General features: G+C 41.5%; 1 protein-coding gene across 1 annotated transcript; it reads left to right on the top strand.

The window, feature by feature from the left end:
• The first annotated feature begins 698 nt into the window (after window positions 1-698).
• On the top strand, window positions 699-2,762 carry LOC118662762 (cytoskeleton-associated protein 2-like). Its single transcript, XM_036321560.1, has one exon. It carries the CDS (start codon window positions 850-852, stop codon window positions 2,728-2,730), a length of 1,881 nt encoding a protein of 626 aa, XP_036177453.1. The 5' UTR covers window positions 699-849; the 3' UTR covers window positions 2,731-2,762.
• Window positions 2,763-16,248: the final 13,486 nt, after the last annotated feature.

Raw genomic sequence — 16,248 nt, 5'->3', positions numbered from 1 at the left:
TATAATTCTCCCTTATCTTTTTTTTATGGTCAAAATTAGCATTAAGGAAATGTACTTTAAAATTCAAGTGGTGTTTCCTTCCCCCAAACAGTGTTTATAATCTTCAAGTTGTCCTCTTCCTATATTTTGGGGGGAGGGATGTGAATCAGAGGATAGATAACATTTTGGATAATTGTCTACATATTTTCTATAGTATATAGGAATATAATCTAAAATGCAATAGAGAACCGGTCTTGAAGAATTGTCAGATGCAGCCTGGCTGTCATGGCTCAGTGATTGAGCGTTGATCAATGAACCATGGGGTCACAGTTCAATGATCAATGAACCAGGAGGTCACAGTTCAATTCCAGTCGGGGCACACGCCTGGGTTGTGGGTTTGATCCCCAGTGGGGGGATGTACAGGAGGCAGCCAATCAATCAATGGTTCTCTCTTATCATTGATGTTTTTCTCGTTTTCCCTCTCACTTCCTGTCTGAAATAAATAAGAATATATTAAAGAATTGTTAGATGTTATTTTAGAATGTCTGTTTTGTTCTCACTCTTCTTTGGTTTATGAAATGTAGAATGAATTTTCCTGCCTATGGATAAAATAGAAAGGTATAACCCATAGATACCATGCAGGAGATAAACTAGCAGTCACTTTATTAACAAGTTTATTTGGTGACAGTGTATTCTTTTTTCCAGAAGACCCCAGCGGTTCCAGGAGACCTGCAGCTTCCCCCAAGTCAGAGGGGCCCAGTTCGCCTTCAGAGAACAAAGAAAATAAAAACTCAAGGAGCATCTGTTAAAAAGAAAAACTCTTTTGCATACAAATAGGAAAATCAGAAATTCTCCAGTAGAAACGAGGGAATGATGACATCTGAGGGTCTGGTACAAGAAGAGACAAAAGTTCTGAAACTTAAGACAAAAATGGCTGATAAAGAAAATGTTCATAGACCTACAAGGAGCAAAAATAATGTAACAATGGGAAACAATTGTATTCCGTTAAAACCTTCTAATGAATTAACCAATTCAACTATAGCCACTGATACATGTAACTTGGAGAATAATAATCAAACTCTGCAGTTGTTACTAATTACAAATGATCACCAAGGTCAACATATGACATTAAGCCAAACGTTTCACATTAAAAACAATAATAAAAAGAAACAAGTGACTACAGAAATACCAAAGGAAGATGCTAACGTGCTCAAGAAACCTGTGCCTGGATTTTATCGTGGCCAAATTGTTCAATCTAAGGTTAATTCATTTAGAAAACCTGTACAAGTCAAAGATGAGCATTCTGCAAGAACAAAGAAACTTTCAACTCCTATCTCTAAGGCCACAAAACCTCAGCCTATCAACACCAGCAGTGTAACAGCAAAAAGTCACAGAGCCTCAGAAATGATGACAACGACTACATTTGTGAGGGCTACATCTCAGAATGAACAACTTTTACGTCCTCCTATTAGAAGTCACCACAGTAATACTCATAATACCCAGGACTCCCTGAAACAAGGCGTTGCCAATGTTACAGTTCAGAAAGGGTCTCATGAGAAAGAATTACTACAATTAAAAACAGTTTTATCTAGTGTCAAAACCATTTCTTCTCAGGAAGTAAAAAGAAATAAGACAGCATCAAGAAGCATCACATCTGAAATGATAGCCAGGCCTGCTTCATCTTCTAATATCAAACCGATAGGAAAGTCAAAAACCATTGAACAGTGCAGGCATACTATAGCAAAAGCAACTATCAATAGAAGGGCTCAGCCCAAAGAAACAGTAGAAGAAAGAAAAGCTCGTCTGAGTGAGTGGAGAGCTAGCAAAGGAAAAATGTTGAAAAGGCCTCCTAGCTCAGTAATAACCCAGCCTAAACCTGAAGGACAGAATGAAAAACCAGTTGGGTCATTTTGGACTACCATGGCAGAAGAAGATGAACAAAGATTACTTACTGAAAAAGTAAACAAGACATTTTCTGAATGCCTAAACCTGATTAATGAGGGATGCCCCAAAGAAGAAGTATTAAACATACTGAGTGACCTGATTAAAAATATTCCAGATGCCAAAAAACTTGTTAAGTATTGGATATGCCTTGCACGTCTTGAACCACTCACAAGTTCTATCGAAAATATTATCTCAATCTTTGAGGAGGCCATTCTGGCAGGAGCTCAGCCTATTGAAGAAATGCGACATGCATTTGCAGATATTCTAACAATGAAGAGTCAAGAAAAAGTTAAATTTGGAGAAAATCCTGAGGAGGCTTGTGCAACCAAGGAAAAAATCCAAGAAGTCAACATTGAAGATATTGGTGTTAATCTAGAGTCAGGAAAACCTGAAATGGAAAATAAACATAGAAATGTGGTATTTCAAGATTGTAAAAAAGAGCAAGTACACAAAACAAAAGATCCAACCAATGATGTTAAAACCCCCGACAAAGAAACTAGGGAGGATTGCTTAATTAAATATATTGTGTCTACTACACCATACTTGCAAAGTGTAAAAAAGAAAATGCAGTTTGATGAAATAAATTCTACATCTAAAAAGCTCAAGTTTCTAACACCAGTTAGACGTTCTCAGCGACTTCAAAACAAGACTTCTAAATTGCCTGATATGTTAAAAGACCATTATCCTTGTGTGTCTTCATTGAAACAGTTAACAGAGTTGGGGGATGAAACTGATGCTTTTATCTGCCGCCCTAATGCAGCACTGTGCCGGATGTATTTGGAGACTGAAACAACAGAAGACAAATGAAGCTATGATAAGAACTAAGGATTTTATTATTCCTGGGGTGTTTGTTGTGGGTTCATATGTATTAGTTCAGGAGTTGGCCATGTTACCTAAGTATTCATGGCAGTAAACTCCTTTATAATATTCACATCTATGTTCTTTTAATATAATTAATAAATGTCATTCTATTTTCAATGGTATTTCTAAAATAACTACTAGTTAAGTTTTTATATTACAAAACAAGTTTAACTGTTAAATAATGTCCCCTGAAACATGGGGCAAAGGGGCAAGGGGGGGGGGCAAAGGGGCCCCTTTTTTTGGTAAAAGTTTTTCTTATTTTTTTAAAATTTTTTTATTTATTTTTTATTTATTTATTTATTTATTTATTTTTAATTAAATCTTTATTGTTCAGATTATTACATTTGTTCCTCTTTTTTCCTCCCACAACTCCCCTCCACCCAGTTCCCACCCCACCCTCCGCCCTTACTCCCCACCCACTGTCCTCATCCATAGGTGCACGATTTTTGTCCAGTCTCTTCCCGCATCTCCCACACCCCTTTCCCCCCCAAGAATAGTCAGTCCATTCCCTTTCTATGCCCCTGATTCTATTATAATCACCAGTTCATTCTGTTCATCAGATTATGTATTCCCTTGATTTTTAGATTCACTTATTGATAGATGTGTATTTGTTGTTCATAATTTGTATCTTTACCTTTTTCTTCTTCTTCCTCTTCTTAAAGGATACCTTTCAGCATTTCATATAATACTGGTTTGGTGGTGATGAACTCCTTTAGCTTTTTCTTATCTGTGAAGCTCTTTTTTTTTTCTTTTTTTTAAATTAAATTTTATTGTTCAGATTATTACATTAGTTACTCTTTTTTCCCACCATAACTCCCCTCCACCCAGTTCCCACCCCACCCTCCGCCCTCACTCCCCACCCACTGTCCTCATCCATAAGTGCACGATTATTGTCCAATCTCTTCCCTCACCCCACACCCCTTCTCCCCCCACCAAGAATAGTCAGTCCATTCCTTTTCTATGTCCCTGATTCTATTACAATCGCCAGTTCATACTGTTCATCAGATTATTTATTCCCTTGATTTTTAGATTCACTTGTTAATTACATATGTGTCCTTGCAGAGGGAACTGAGTGTGTGAATCAGCTGACCTTAAAGTAGAGCGTATCCTGGATTATCCAGGTGGGCCCAATGTATTCACAAGGGTCCTTAGAAGAGAAGAGGGAGAGACAGAAGAGATTCAGGAGGCAAAGGGGGGCCAGGGAGCCAAAAGGGGGCCAAGGGGAGCAGGGGGGCAAAGGGGGACAGGGGGGCAAAGGGGCCCCCTTTTTTGGTAAAGGCTTTTTTATTTTTAAAATTTTTTTTATTAAGTTATTACATATGTGTCCTTATTCCCCCACTACCCCCCATTACCTCCATCCCCCCACTCATGCCCCTTCTTCCTAATAATTCAAAGTAGCACCAAAACTATTGATAACTACAATTTTAAGAAGTAATAATGCAGAGCTCAAGAAAACAGGCAGTCTGTAAAGTCAGAAAGCAAACTTATTTCCACTAGAAAAGCTAGAAGTATTGTCTCTAGTGAGAAACACCAGTTGTCTCTTTCTCTTCACACAGTAAGGTATCAAATTAATTTGCATGCAGTGCTCATTAATTTACCCGATAGGTGTTTTGAAAACTCACCAGACTCACCTAAACTATTAATAATGTTCTCCAACTGCCTCAGCTTAAGAAAAAAAATAAGGATGGTAACTATTCAAATAACCCTCAGAGTTTCCCTAGCTCCCAGACATTAACTAAAATCTTTGGGCCTTTCTCTTCTATATCACCCCAGTAAATGTAATAGGGTATGGTAGGCAGAGCAATGCTTCCCCCCAAGGAAGTCCATATCTTAACTTATGACTATCTTAGATTACAAGGCAACTGGTAATTAAGTTTGTAGAGGGAACTGAGTGTGTGAATCAGCTGACCTTAAAGTAGAGAGTATCCTGGATTATCCAGGTGGGCCCAATGTATTCACAAGGGTCCTTAGAAGAGAAGAGGGAGAGACAGAAGAGATTCAGACGGAGACACAGCTATGGAAGGGCCGCAGAGATCTGAGGTGGTTGGAGGAAGAGCCCACTGCCAAGGAATGTGGGGAGCCCCTGGAAAAGGTAAGGAAACAGATTCTCCACTAGAACCCCCTGCTATTATCTTTCTTGATTTTCAGCCTTGTGAGATTTCTGTTAACCTTCTAACCCATAGAAATTGGAGTTGTTTTAAGACTGGGTTTAGAACAGCAACAGAAAACGAATACAAAAGCAGAGACTCCCAAGGATGTCCACATCTTTTCAAATGGAAATTGTAAAATTAAATGCATGCCAAGTAGACTGTTTTTTGAGGTTCCAGAGAACTTGTCTCTTCATAATCAAGTTTTATCTGTTACATGTTTCCTTTCTCCATTATATTTAATGAGGACACTAAATAAAGATGTTGACAATATATTGGGCACTCTGTGGGCTAAACATTTTACTAACATAAAATAATATTGAAAAAGAGCGTGTTAAAGTTGAATTAGATTCTACCAAGCTATTATCCAAGTTTTTATCAAGAAAGGGTGTTGGATTTTGTCAAATGCTTTTTCTGCATCAATTGATATGATTATGTGATTTTTTTTCTCTCAGTTTGTTTATGTGATGGATAACATTTATTGATTTGCAGATATTGTACCATCCTTGCATCCCCAGAATAAATCCCACTTGGTCATGGTGCATGATCTTTCTAATGTAATGCTGGATCTGATTTGCCAGAGTTTTGTTAAGGATTTTGGCGTTTATGTTCATGAGGGATATTGGCCTGTAATTCTCCTTCTTTGTAGTATCTTTATCTGGTTTTGGTATTAGGGTGATGCTGGCTTCATAGAATGAGTTTGGAAGTGTTCCTTCCTCTTGAATTTTTTGAAATAGTCTGAGGAGGATAGGTTTTAATTCTTTGAATGTTTGGTAAAACTCCCTTATGAAGCCGTCCAGACCAGGGCTTTTGTTTGTTGGAAGTTTTTTTTTGATTACTGCTTCAATTTCAACAGTAAATTAAATGAGGCATGTGGCCCGCTGGCTGGGAGTTTGACATGCTGGTTGTCCAGTTTGTTGGAGTAGAGTTGTTCATAGTTTTTTTTACAATCCTTTGTACGTCTGTGGGAAATCGAACTGTGACCTCTTGGTTCATGGTCCAACACTCAACCTCTGAGCCACACCAGCTGACCATGCTTCATAAACATTTACTCAAATAAATCTAGTATGTCACAAAAAAATGTATACACACTTTAACAGCCTACAGCTCAATTTTGAAAATGAAATGTATTTTAATAAACACTACTTTTATAATTATTCAACGTGTGTATGTACATATTTTGGGGACATCCTGTATATTCAGGACACTCTTGTGGGCACTGTGAGGGTTATACAGGTAATTTATTGTCCCCTCCAGGAACTCAGACTAGGAGAAACTAGTCAGGTGCCTAAATCGCCATAATACCAGGAGGAATGTGCGAAGTGCGCCGTGTAGAAACAAAAATACCTCTATAGAAACGAAGAAGAGGGAGAGGGTAATTCAGTTGGAGATATCTATATCTACACAGGTTTTCTGGAGAAGTTGTTGTTTGAGATGGTCTTAAAGAAAAGGTAATCATTTCTAGGATGGAGGATGGGAAGGAATGGTATTTTAGACAGATAGAATAGCAGGAAAAAGGCAGCATAGAGGAAGAAGAGTTTGGGATATGTTCAAGGAATGGCCAATGTCTGGGTAAAACTGGAGCATAGGTTGTATGGGGTGGTGGGAGAAGGTGTGGGGTAAAGGCCAGGTGATGTCTGACCTTGAATGTTACTGAGGTGAACATTTTGGACTGCTTAGCATTTTTTCATGTACTTCTAGTAGCAATCCTTGATTTTCACTCAGGGATTTACTCCACCTTATCACCAGTCCATATTGATTGGTCAGGGAAGGTCCCATTTCACACACAGTCCAGACCAACTAGTGCTTGGGACAACACTGCTGACAGTGACACATGTCCACATTAGACCACTTAAAGCCCCAAACTCTCAATTTTTCTTACAATTTGTACTTAACATATGGGAGAAATGAGTTCCCCTTTTTCTAGGACTGAACCTAGGAGTGTGCAGGCTGGAAATACAGCACCAGAAATTAATAATAATAATAATAATAATAATAATAATAATGCAAACCTGAGAGATGAAGAGAGAGAAACTAGTCCTGGCGAAATCAGCACTTCCGCTTAATTTCTTCATCACATGAGGCAATAAACGTGCATAACCTCCTTCTCCTTAAATGTTGTTAAGCCCAGTTTGAGTTGCATCTTTTTCTACTTTCAGCCAAAAGAGATTTGGCAAGCACAGCCATGCTAGGAGTTTTTTATTTTATCCTGTGGGAGATGGATTTAATAAAGGGATTCACATGGGCTGGTGACATGAACCAATATGTGTTTTGTCGAGCTCACTCTGACATCTGGTGGAGAGACAGATATTCTGTAGCTAGATGGACCTAGATTTGAACCCCATTTAGCCCTGTGATTTCAGAAAGTGTGTCAGTCAGGACTTTAACAGAGAGACAGAACCTGTAGGAGGATATGGGGAGTGGAAGAGCGAAGGAGGGAGGGAGGAAGCAAGAGAGGGAGGGATTGATTGATTGCAAGGAATTGGCTTTTAGGATTGTGGGGACGGAAATCCACAGGGCAGGTCAGCAAGCTGGAAACTTTCAGGTAGGAGCTGAAGCAGCAGTCTATAGGTGAATTTCTTTCTCCTTTAGGAAACCTCAGTTTTGTTCTTAAGGCCTTTTTAACTGATTGGAAGAAGCCTATTCAGATTATTGAGGATAATCTTCATCTAAAAGTCAACTGATTGTAGATATTAACCACATCCACAAAATATCTTGGCAGCAACACTTAGATTTGATTTTGTGTTTAGTTAAATAACTGGGTACCAAGTTAGCCCATAAAATAATCATCATAGGAAGTTACTTAATTTTCTTATGTCTTTGTTTCCTCAGCAATAAAACTGAGATCTGATCCTTACTTACCTCATACATGAAAATACATGTAAAGCAGAACTGTGCATAAAGCAAAGCATAGGGCTTGACACAGTAGCAGTTCAGTTTATGGGCATCAGTGAAGAGGTCTTTGCAGCAGTTTTGAAGAGCAGAGTTTGGGTTGGATACGAGTATTTTTTCTAAGCTGGATACCTTCTTTTAAAAAAAATATATTTTATTGATTTTTTACAGAGAGGAAGGGAGAGGGAATAGAGAGTTAGAAACATTGATGAGAGAGAAACATCGATCAGCTGCCTCCTGCACACTCCCCACTGGGGATGCGTCTGCAACCAAGGTATATGGCCTTGACCGAAATCGAACCTGGGACTCCTCAGTCTGCAGGCCAATGCTCTATCCATTGAGCCAAACCAGCTAGAGCCAAGCTGGATACTTTTAAAATCCTATATAATAAAAGGCTAATATGCAAATTGTCCCCTCAACTGCCCCCCCCCCCCCGCTGGACCCTACCCGTGTACGAATTCGTGCACCAGCCTCTAGTGAAAGTAATAGAAGTACATGTAGGCTGGGGGGAGTCAAACCAGTTCAAACTGGTAGTCAGGTTTGAAAAGCTAGTCTCCCTTCTAGTCCAGAATCTCAGGACTTTTACTCAGAAGTAATTGTCATTGATACTTTCCTACTATCTTTCCAGAATTTTGTTCTATATGTATGTGTACACACACACACACACACACACACACCTTTTTTCTCCCTGAATCTTGGTGTTTTAATTTAATAGTACATCTTGGAGAACGTTCTATTTCAGCATATACAAATCTACTTCTTTTTAAAAATGGCAGCAAAATGTTCCAACTATTTATTTAATAAATCCTCAACTAATGGTCATTTAGATTACTCACTATTTTTGCTATTATAAATAATACATGAGTAGACATTTTTTGTATATATAGCTTTGTGTAATGTACAAGAATATCCATGAGATAAATTTTTAAGAACTGGGAGTGCTACATTAAAGGGTTTGCATATTTGAAATGCCGATAAATAGTACCAACTTGTCCTTCAAAGAGATTGCATTAGTTTACACTCCACCAATAGTATATGAGGGTGCTTGTTTCCCTGCCCCCTTATCAACACTGCCATTTGGGTTTACACCTGCTTTGTTTCCTTTAAAGTACTAAAATGCACTTTAAAGGAAGTAGGCGTTATAACAATCCCTTCTCTGAGCAAGAGCTATAGTGTTGTTTGGGTTTTATCTTTCTGAAAGCAGAGCTGGGCCTTCTTCTCTCCTGGGTTCTCCATTCTGAAGGGTGGGGCAGTTGACCTGACCACAGAATACCCCTGGATCACTAGTCAGAAGGTTAGGCCAGACTCTGGGCCTGTGCCCTGCTTGATGGAAATGCAAAAAAGCCCAGTTCTCTAATAGAACAGAGAGCCATTGTCAGGAAACCGCAAATTGCTGACTTGCTCCAGCAAACAATCGATATTCAGAAGCCGAGTCCAGGAATTCTAAAACTGACCCCTGCATAAAGAACTGAAGGCGGGAGGTGGGGGGTGGGAGGGTGGGGGATAGTCTTTTAGAAAAGAACTCAGCAACAGAGGCCCTGGCGGTGCTTCCTAGAGTGCCACCAAGAAGGCCCGGTGTGCCCTTCACTACTCCCTCTGATGATCCCAGACCAGCTGTGGGAACTACGGCCTGCGGGGCCGGATGCGGCCCGTTTGAAATGAATAAAACTAAAAAAAAAAAAAAGACCGTACCCTTTTATGTAATGATGTTTACTTTGAATTTATATTAGTTCACACAAACACTCCATCCATGCTTTTGTTCCGGCCCTCCAGTTTAAGAACCCATTGTGGCCCTCGAGTCAAAAAGTTTGCCCACCCCTATCCCAGACCCTAGGCTGCCAGAGCTGGAGCAGGTCAGGAAATTATGCCACCCTAAGAGACTCCAGGTAAAGGGCCAGGGCAGTTCCAAGAAGTAACTGCTGCCTTTCAGTGGGGCAGTACAGAGCTGTTGTTCCTAGCAACAGGTGGGCTCACATCCTAACTCAGTTACTGAACAGTTTTCTCTGACTTTGGGCAAGGCGCGTCACCTCTCTCAGCCTCCGTTTCCTCATCTATAGGCTGGAGATAGTCACACTTAATTTCAGAAGGTCATTGTGAAGATTAAATGGAATGATTATGTTCATAAATAACAGCATGGTGCCTGGCTCTTTGTTAGGACTTAATGAATTACGATTATTGTTGCTGTTGTTAATAATAACAGTAAGATCTGGTGGGAGAAACTCAGGAAAGCTCCCTGGAGTTCGGGGCCAATTGAACTAGATCTTAAAGAACTAGGAAGATTTGCTATGTTGGATTGGCTAGAGAGAAACGAATGAAGTACATGTGTGAAGTTCTCTTATGGTTTCCTGGGCCTAATCAGGAGACACGCAGAGAAAGGTGGGGGACAGTTCTTTGGAACATGCCTAGTAATCCTGGTTTGAATGGGACCTACGGTGGTATTGGCATCTGGGATCCAAATTGGAGCATGCAGCTGATCACAGTCGTGGGAGTCTCTGCAGTGGAAATGTTTTCCCTCATTAAAAGCCCCTTTAGAGAAGACTTGAGCCCTTGGGGATCTTGAGGATAATAATAATAAGAAGTAACATAGAATGGACTCATGATGCTTAATGATATAACAGGAGCAAGCTCTGCTCCTCACCCACTGAGCTCAATGTGGTATATTTTGATCAAACTGTCTGTGTCACAGATATCCCATCTTCCATTGCAACGTGGCACAACTTTCTCCTCGTGCCCAACTCCTGCCACTTCATTGCCACAAAAACCCACATCTCACGAGGAGCGTGGAGGCCAGAGTTGCTAATGCTACCCTTTCACCAGCCCCTTTGTTACTGTGCCTTCTCTCATAAGCCCTTGGCATCTTATGCCCCTTCCCATGAAGTTCATGAACACTGAAAGTTCCCACATGCATCCAGGCTGCACCTGACATCATAGGAAGAGTGGAGGTCTTCCTCTGTCAGATGAACATAATGATTACATAAGTCCTGAATGTAAGCTAAGGACCAATTTGAGCTTTCCAGTTATCCACCTATTTAATACATGGGAAAATGCAGTAACAGGCTATAATCGCCCAATGCCAGATTTGCCTAGGAGCTTGGATTCCTTAGGCACCACTTCAGTGACATATATCAAAGGGCTTACTCAGTTCCTATTGAAAATGCTTTACTTGCAGGGCCTGTACCTTAGATGGGGCAGGAAGCATTTTGCCCTCCAGGGAAGTTGTGCTTATGAAACAGAGCTTCATCCTACAACTGGGGAAATGGGTCTAGGGGCTAGAGTGTGTACATAGGAGCTAACACAGCTGGACAGTTTTTTGGACTCAGGTAAGGAAGCTGGGGTTCAGGACAAAGTTTTGGCCTCTAGCAGGGAAACTGAGCTGACCCAGGAGTAAGGGGAATGCTGGGTCATCAGAGCTCCCTAGGCTCACTGGACCCCAGGTTCAGGGCAGCAAGCCAGTTTTAGAAAGGGGCTCTTGTCATAAACCGTATTTTTCCATGTATAAGATGCTCCCATGTAGAAGACACCCCCCGCCCCAATTTTTCTACCCCAAATTAAGAAATCAATATTTTAAACACAAAACAGAACACATTTTTATTTAGTAATCACCACAGGTAATGTTTACATACCAGTACTCTGATATTATGCAGCATATCACTTTATTCAGCCTCTGTTGCATCACTGCTCTCTTCTTCATCACTATTAGTTCCAGACATATCAGTTTCTTTAACTTCTATTGTATCACTGTTGTCTTCTGAGTCATTCTCTCTCTATGTGAGATCATCCTCATAAACTGGTGGCATTTTCTGAACTAACTTTGTTCATGTTCTCCTGGCCAACCCTTCTCTCCTCATGAAATTGAAGCACCATTTTGCCTTTCCTGTAAAATCAACAATGTTCATTTCGCTTGCAAACATTCTTGCCTGAGATTGAATAAGCTTGGTTGACACACATAAGCCACTCTGGCGCTGCTCCATAATCCAAGTTTTAGCCTCTGCTCCAAGTTTGCCCATTTTACTGGCCTTCTTTTTTTGCCATCTTAAGGAGTTGTTCTTCCTGTTTTCTTCACTGTCTGATTATACACTCAGTGAGAGGAGGTCCAAATATCTCTCTGCAGCTCTATTTCCATGCTCTTTTGCACAGCTGATTACATTCAGTTAGAATTTTGCAGAGTAAGACAATTGCTTACCGGTATTTATATTTTTATTTTTTGACGTCTTTATGGGCTCAGAATGCTCCAGTCCCTGTTGCATCTGTGCACTCTCCACCTCCAATTATGGCATCAGCTGACGTCAGTAACAATAAGGCTCGTGATTGGAGGAAGCCTGTTTGACGAGGTATGGGCAGCTATGCACCTGTGCGGCTCCCTCCTTGTCTGACTTCCGTGTATAAGATGTCCCTCGGATTTTCAGTCTAACGATTTTAGAAAACAATAGCGTCTTATACATGGAAAAATATGGTAACTTTACTTGCTGTAATGAAACAATCCCCCTGCACTTATATGAATTTCCCTTGCATAGATAAGGTGGAAGTATTTGTTTTGATGAGGTTTGTCTATAAGTGAAAATAAACAGTGGCTTCAATAAGGTTGACATTTATTTTCTCTCTCATAGATGTGTAGAGGTAGTCAGTCCAGGGCTGGTACAGCACTCCATGATGTCAGTGATCCAGGTTCCCTCTCTATTGTGGCTCTATCATCCTCAGCATATGGCCTTTATGTCATGGTCCATGATGGCTGCTCCTGCTACATGTCTGCCATTCCAGCCACCAGAAAGCTGGAAGGGACAAAGAGGGGCACACTCCCTCACTTTAGGGATGTGTCCAGAAGTTATCCATAACACTTCTCACATCTAGTTAGTCAGATTTTAGTGATATGGCTCTACCTAGCTACAAGGGAAGCTGGGAAATATGGTCTTTCTTCTGTGTCCAAGTGCCCAGCTAAAATTCCTGAGTTTTGTTACAAAAGGAAGTAGGGAAAAATCGATATTGAGGGACAACCAGCAGACTCTGCTATATACAGTTTATCACTTATTTTCCTAAGGGACTGGATATTCTGAGACCAGAGGGTAAGAGCATGTCCTTATGGGAGGACAAGTCTCTCTTTAAGAGGTGATGATTCTTTATGGCAATTATGAGAGAATAGTTAAGTACAAGAGAGTAAACCAACGTAAAAGATAAGCCTGAGACAGGCAAGTGAAAGATCAGCTGTCTCTCTGGGTCTTTTTCTGGGGATTGGGTCTGGGAACAGTTTATTAGCAATTGCCAACCCGTGGTCTGTGGACCACTGGTGGTCCGTGAGGTCCGAAAGATTAGTGACTGCTGGTCTACGTAGTCTGATTAGGACCTTTCAGTGGGATTGGAAAATGATCTCTGATCCACACTGTGCCCAGCATCATGTCTGTTACATGAGTGCTTAATTGATCTCAGCTGTTATTATTATTTGTCCCTGATGTCCTATATGGCTGGAATCCCCCTCCCTCCTTGCCTTGTATGCCTAGGAAGCTTTTACTTATCCTTGAATACCCAGCATAAGGGTTTTCCTTCTTGGTGAGGATATCTTTGTCCCATTGCCTCTCCAAGCGGTCCATGGTTCTCTCAGCGTTCCCCTCCTCTCTCTTACCTTTGCCTTTTTAACAGAGAAGTGATCTTAGTGTGTAAGAAATCATTTATTTACTTGATTGTCTTTCCCAATGGTAATATCAGCCAAGAGGACAGGCTCAGGTCCGTGCCCCCAGGCCTAACAGTGCCTGCCCCACAAGAGGCTTAGAAAATGGCATCTATATCCTTAGATTCAAAACACTAGGAGCTTAGGAAAAGGGGGGCCTTATAAGATTGGGGGGGCTGCACAACTCCAAGGAGTTGCAGTCAGATTGTATTCGATTTTAAAAAAAATATATATTTCTTTATTGATTTCAGAGAGGGAGGGAGAGGGAGAGAGAGAGAGAGAGAAACATCAATGATGAGAGAGAATCATTGATCGGCTACCTCCTGCACGCCCCCCTACTGGGGATCGAGCCCACAACCTGGGCATGTGCCCTTGGCTGGAATCGAACCTGGGACCCTTCAGTCCGCAGCCAATGCTCTATCCACTGAGCCAAACCGGCTAGGGCAGATTTTTTATAAGAATAGAGTCCCCTGGAGTTGTTCACCTTGGTGATTCTAGGCTTCTGCCCAGACATACTTGGTCTCAAACCTTAGTTCTGACACTTTCTGGCTTCAGTCCCTTGGGCCAGTTAATCTATGTGGCCCAGTGTCTTTACTTGAAAGTGAAGTGTTAAGATAGTGACTTCTCAGATTGTTAAGATGAAATGAATGCTTATAGATAACATTCCTGATGGTGCCTGGCCATTGGTAATTGTTACTTGGCACTGGTTTTCTAATGACAGGATTCACACATTCTTTTTATAAGATTAGGGGATATAGGAACGTGAGATATACGGAGAGCAAAGAGGAGGGAGTCAGGCACGTTCTATGCATTTTCTCACTTAATCCTTAAATCACCATATGAAGTAGGCGATTCAGATATTTTTATCCCCACTTCATAGAGGAAATCATTGAGAAAGGCAGTGTTGCTTGTCAAGGTCACATGGCAGAACCAGGATTTGGACCTGGTCTGCTTGACTCACAGCCAGTTCTCTTTCCTCTTCACCTTCAATCGTCAGTGACAAGTTCCCTTCTAGCACAACATTCTCGGATTTTATGCCAAAAAATAGCCAATGAATGTCACATTCTGACAGTCCTCTCTCTTAGCAGGAAGGGAGTCCCTCTCTCTGCTCAGGAATGATGATTGCAGCTTGTCTAACCTGCCTCCTCTTCTAAGGAGATGGGAGGCACCATGTTTCTGTGGAAGGAGCCTCTTCCTTACGAAAGCTTTCTGATTTCACTGGGGTGTGTCAGTAGTGTGACACGATCTGAGTGACTCCACTCTGCCTGGTTGTTTTAGCCCCAGCAGCACTTACTAGAGCCCAGTGTTTCACAGTGGGAAATACAAAAATCCCAGGACCGTGCCATCCCTGAGTATTATGTTCACGGGATGAAAGGCCAGGAGGAGATACCTGAGCCAGTCCTGTGCCTGGAGCTCCCATGACAGCCCATTATGGGTTCTTCTGGGCTCTGCTTGTACATCTCCGGGACTAAGAAGCTCATTCTTCCTTCCAGCTGTGGCTAGAAGAGACATCTAGTAGGTAGAGTTGAGCTCTACCTTGCTGCATTTTGCCAAGGAAGCTTTCAGACCCAGGACAGTGAAGTGATTTGCCTGAGGTCACCTGGAACATCACTGGAAAAGCCTAGGTCAGAGGCCTGGCACTTGGAAATCTGCTTCTGCCCTTGGCCTCACAGTGGAGTGGAAATAATCCTGAAGAAGGATTCAGACTGAGTTCTCACCTCTTGGCCACTTAAATTAAATGACATTTAATTCAACTTCATAAATATTAGCCAAAGGCCTACCATGTGCCTTACATGCAGTGCGGTCACAGTCAAATAATTTATCTTCTATGAACCTCAGTGCCCTTACCTATTAAAAAAAGAAGAAAAGCCCCCCCCCCCCCCATGTGCTGCTTGTGGTATGGATTAAATGAGGAAAAAGGAAGCAAAAAGTGGTATGTACATTGAGAGGTTACTGCTAACGCTGGCTATCCCATCTTTGTGGTCCACTCCACCTGGAGCAGACTCCCACCATTTGGAATTTGTTTACCCACCACACTCTCCGAAGGAGAAATGTACAAGGTTCATCTTTGATTAACAAGAGCCCAGCCCTGGGGTTGGTATATGGCAGGTGCTAAACAGAGTATGTGAATAAACAGAACATGCGATAAAATCTGATTCTGAGACTCATGGAGATGACAACCTGATGGGCACTGGAAGACAGGGGAGGGGAGGTCTTAGTGAGAGAGTGCAGAGTGTGAGAAGGGTGTCCACTGTGGATGGACCAGGTTTGGGTCACTGGAAAGGAGAGGGTGGGACACTCCAACCAGTGTGAGTGGCTTGGGAAAAAGGCCAGGAGATGAAAATCCATATGGAGCCCTGGCCAGTGTTTCTCAGTGGTTAGAGCATCGGCCCACTAGAGGGTCAGAGGTTCGATTCCTGGTCAAGGGCACATACCTGGGTTGCAGTTTGCATGGGGGAGAACCAATCCATGTGTCTCTCTCACACTGATGTTTCTCTTCCTAGGATGAGGATTGAAAAAAAGAAAGAAAGAAGATCTATATAGATTATGTAGGAGACACTGTGGGAGTGGGCAAGTAAGAGCAATGAAAGATAACAGAAAATAATGTGTAACACTTACTACATTCCAGGCACTGTTCAAAAAGCTTTAGATATATTACCTCATTAAACCCTTACAACAACCATACAAGGTGGGTACTATTATCTCCACTTTCAAGATAAGGAAACAGAGAGGTTAAATGACTTTCCCAAGGTCACATAGCCATGA

Source organism: Myotis myotis, unplaced genomic scaffold (genome assembly GCF_014108235.1).
Source record: "Myotis myotis isolate mMyoMyo1 unplaced genomic scaffold, mMyoMyo1.p scaffold_m19_p_10, whole genome shotgun sequence".
NCBI classification, from domain to species: Eukaryota; Metazoa; Chordata; class Mammalia; order Chiroptera; family Vespertilionidae; genus Myotis; species Myotis myotis.
Note: the sequence above shows the minus strand (reverse complement) of the source record. Positions and strands in the feature narration are given on the sequence as shown.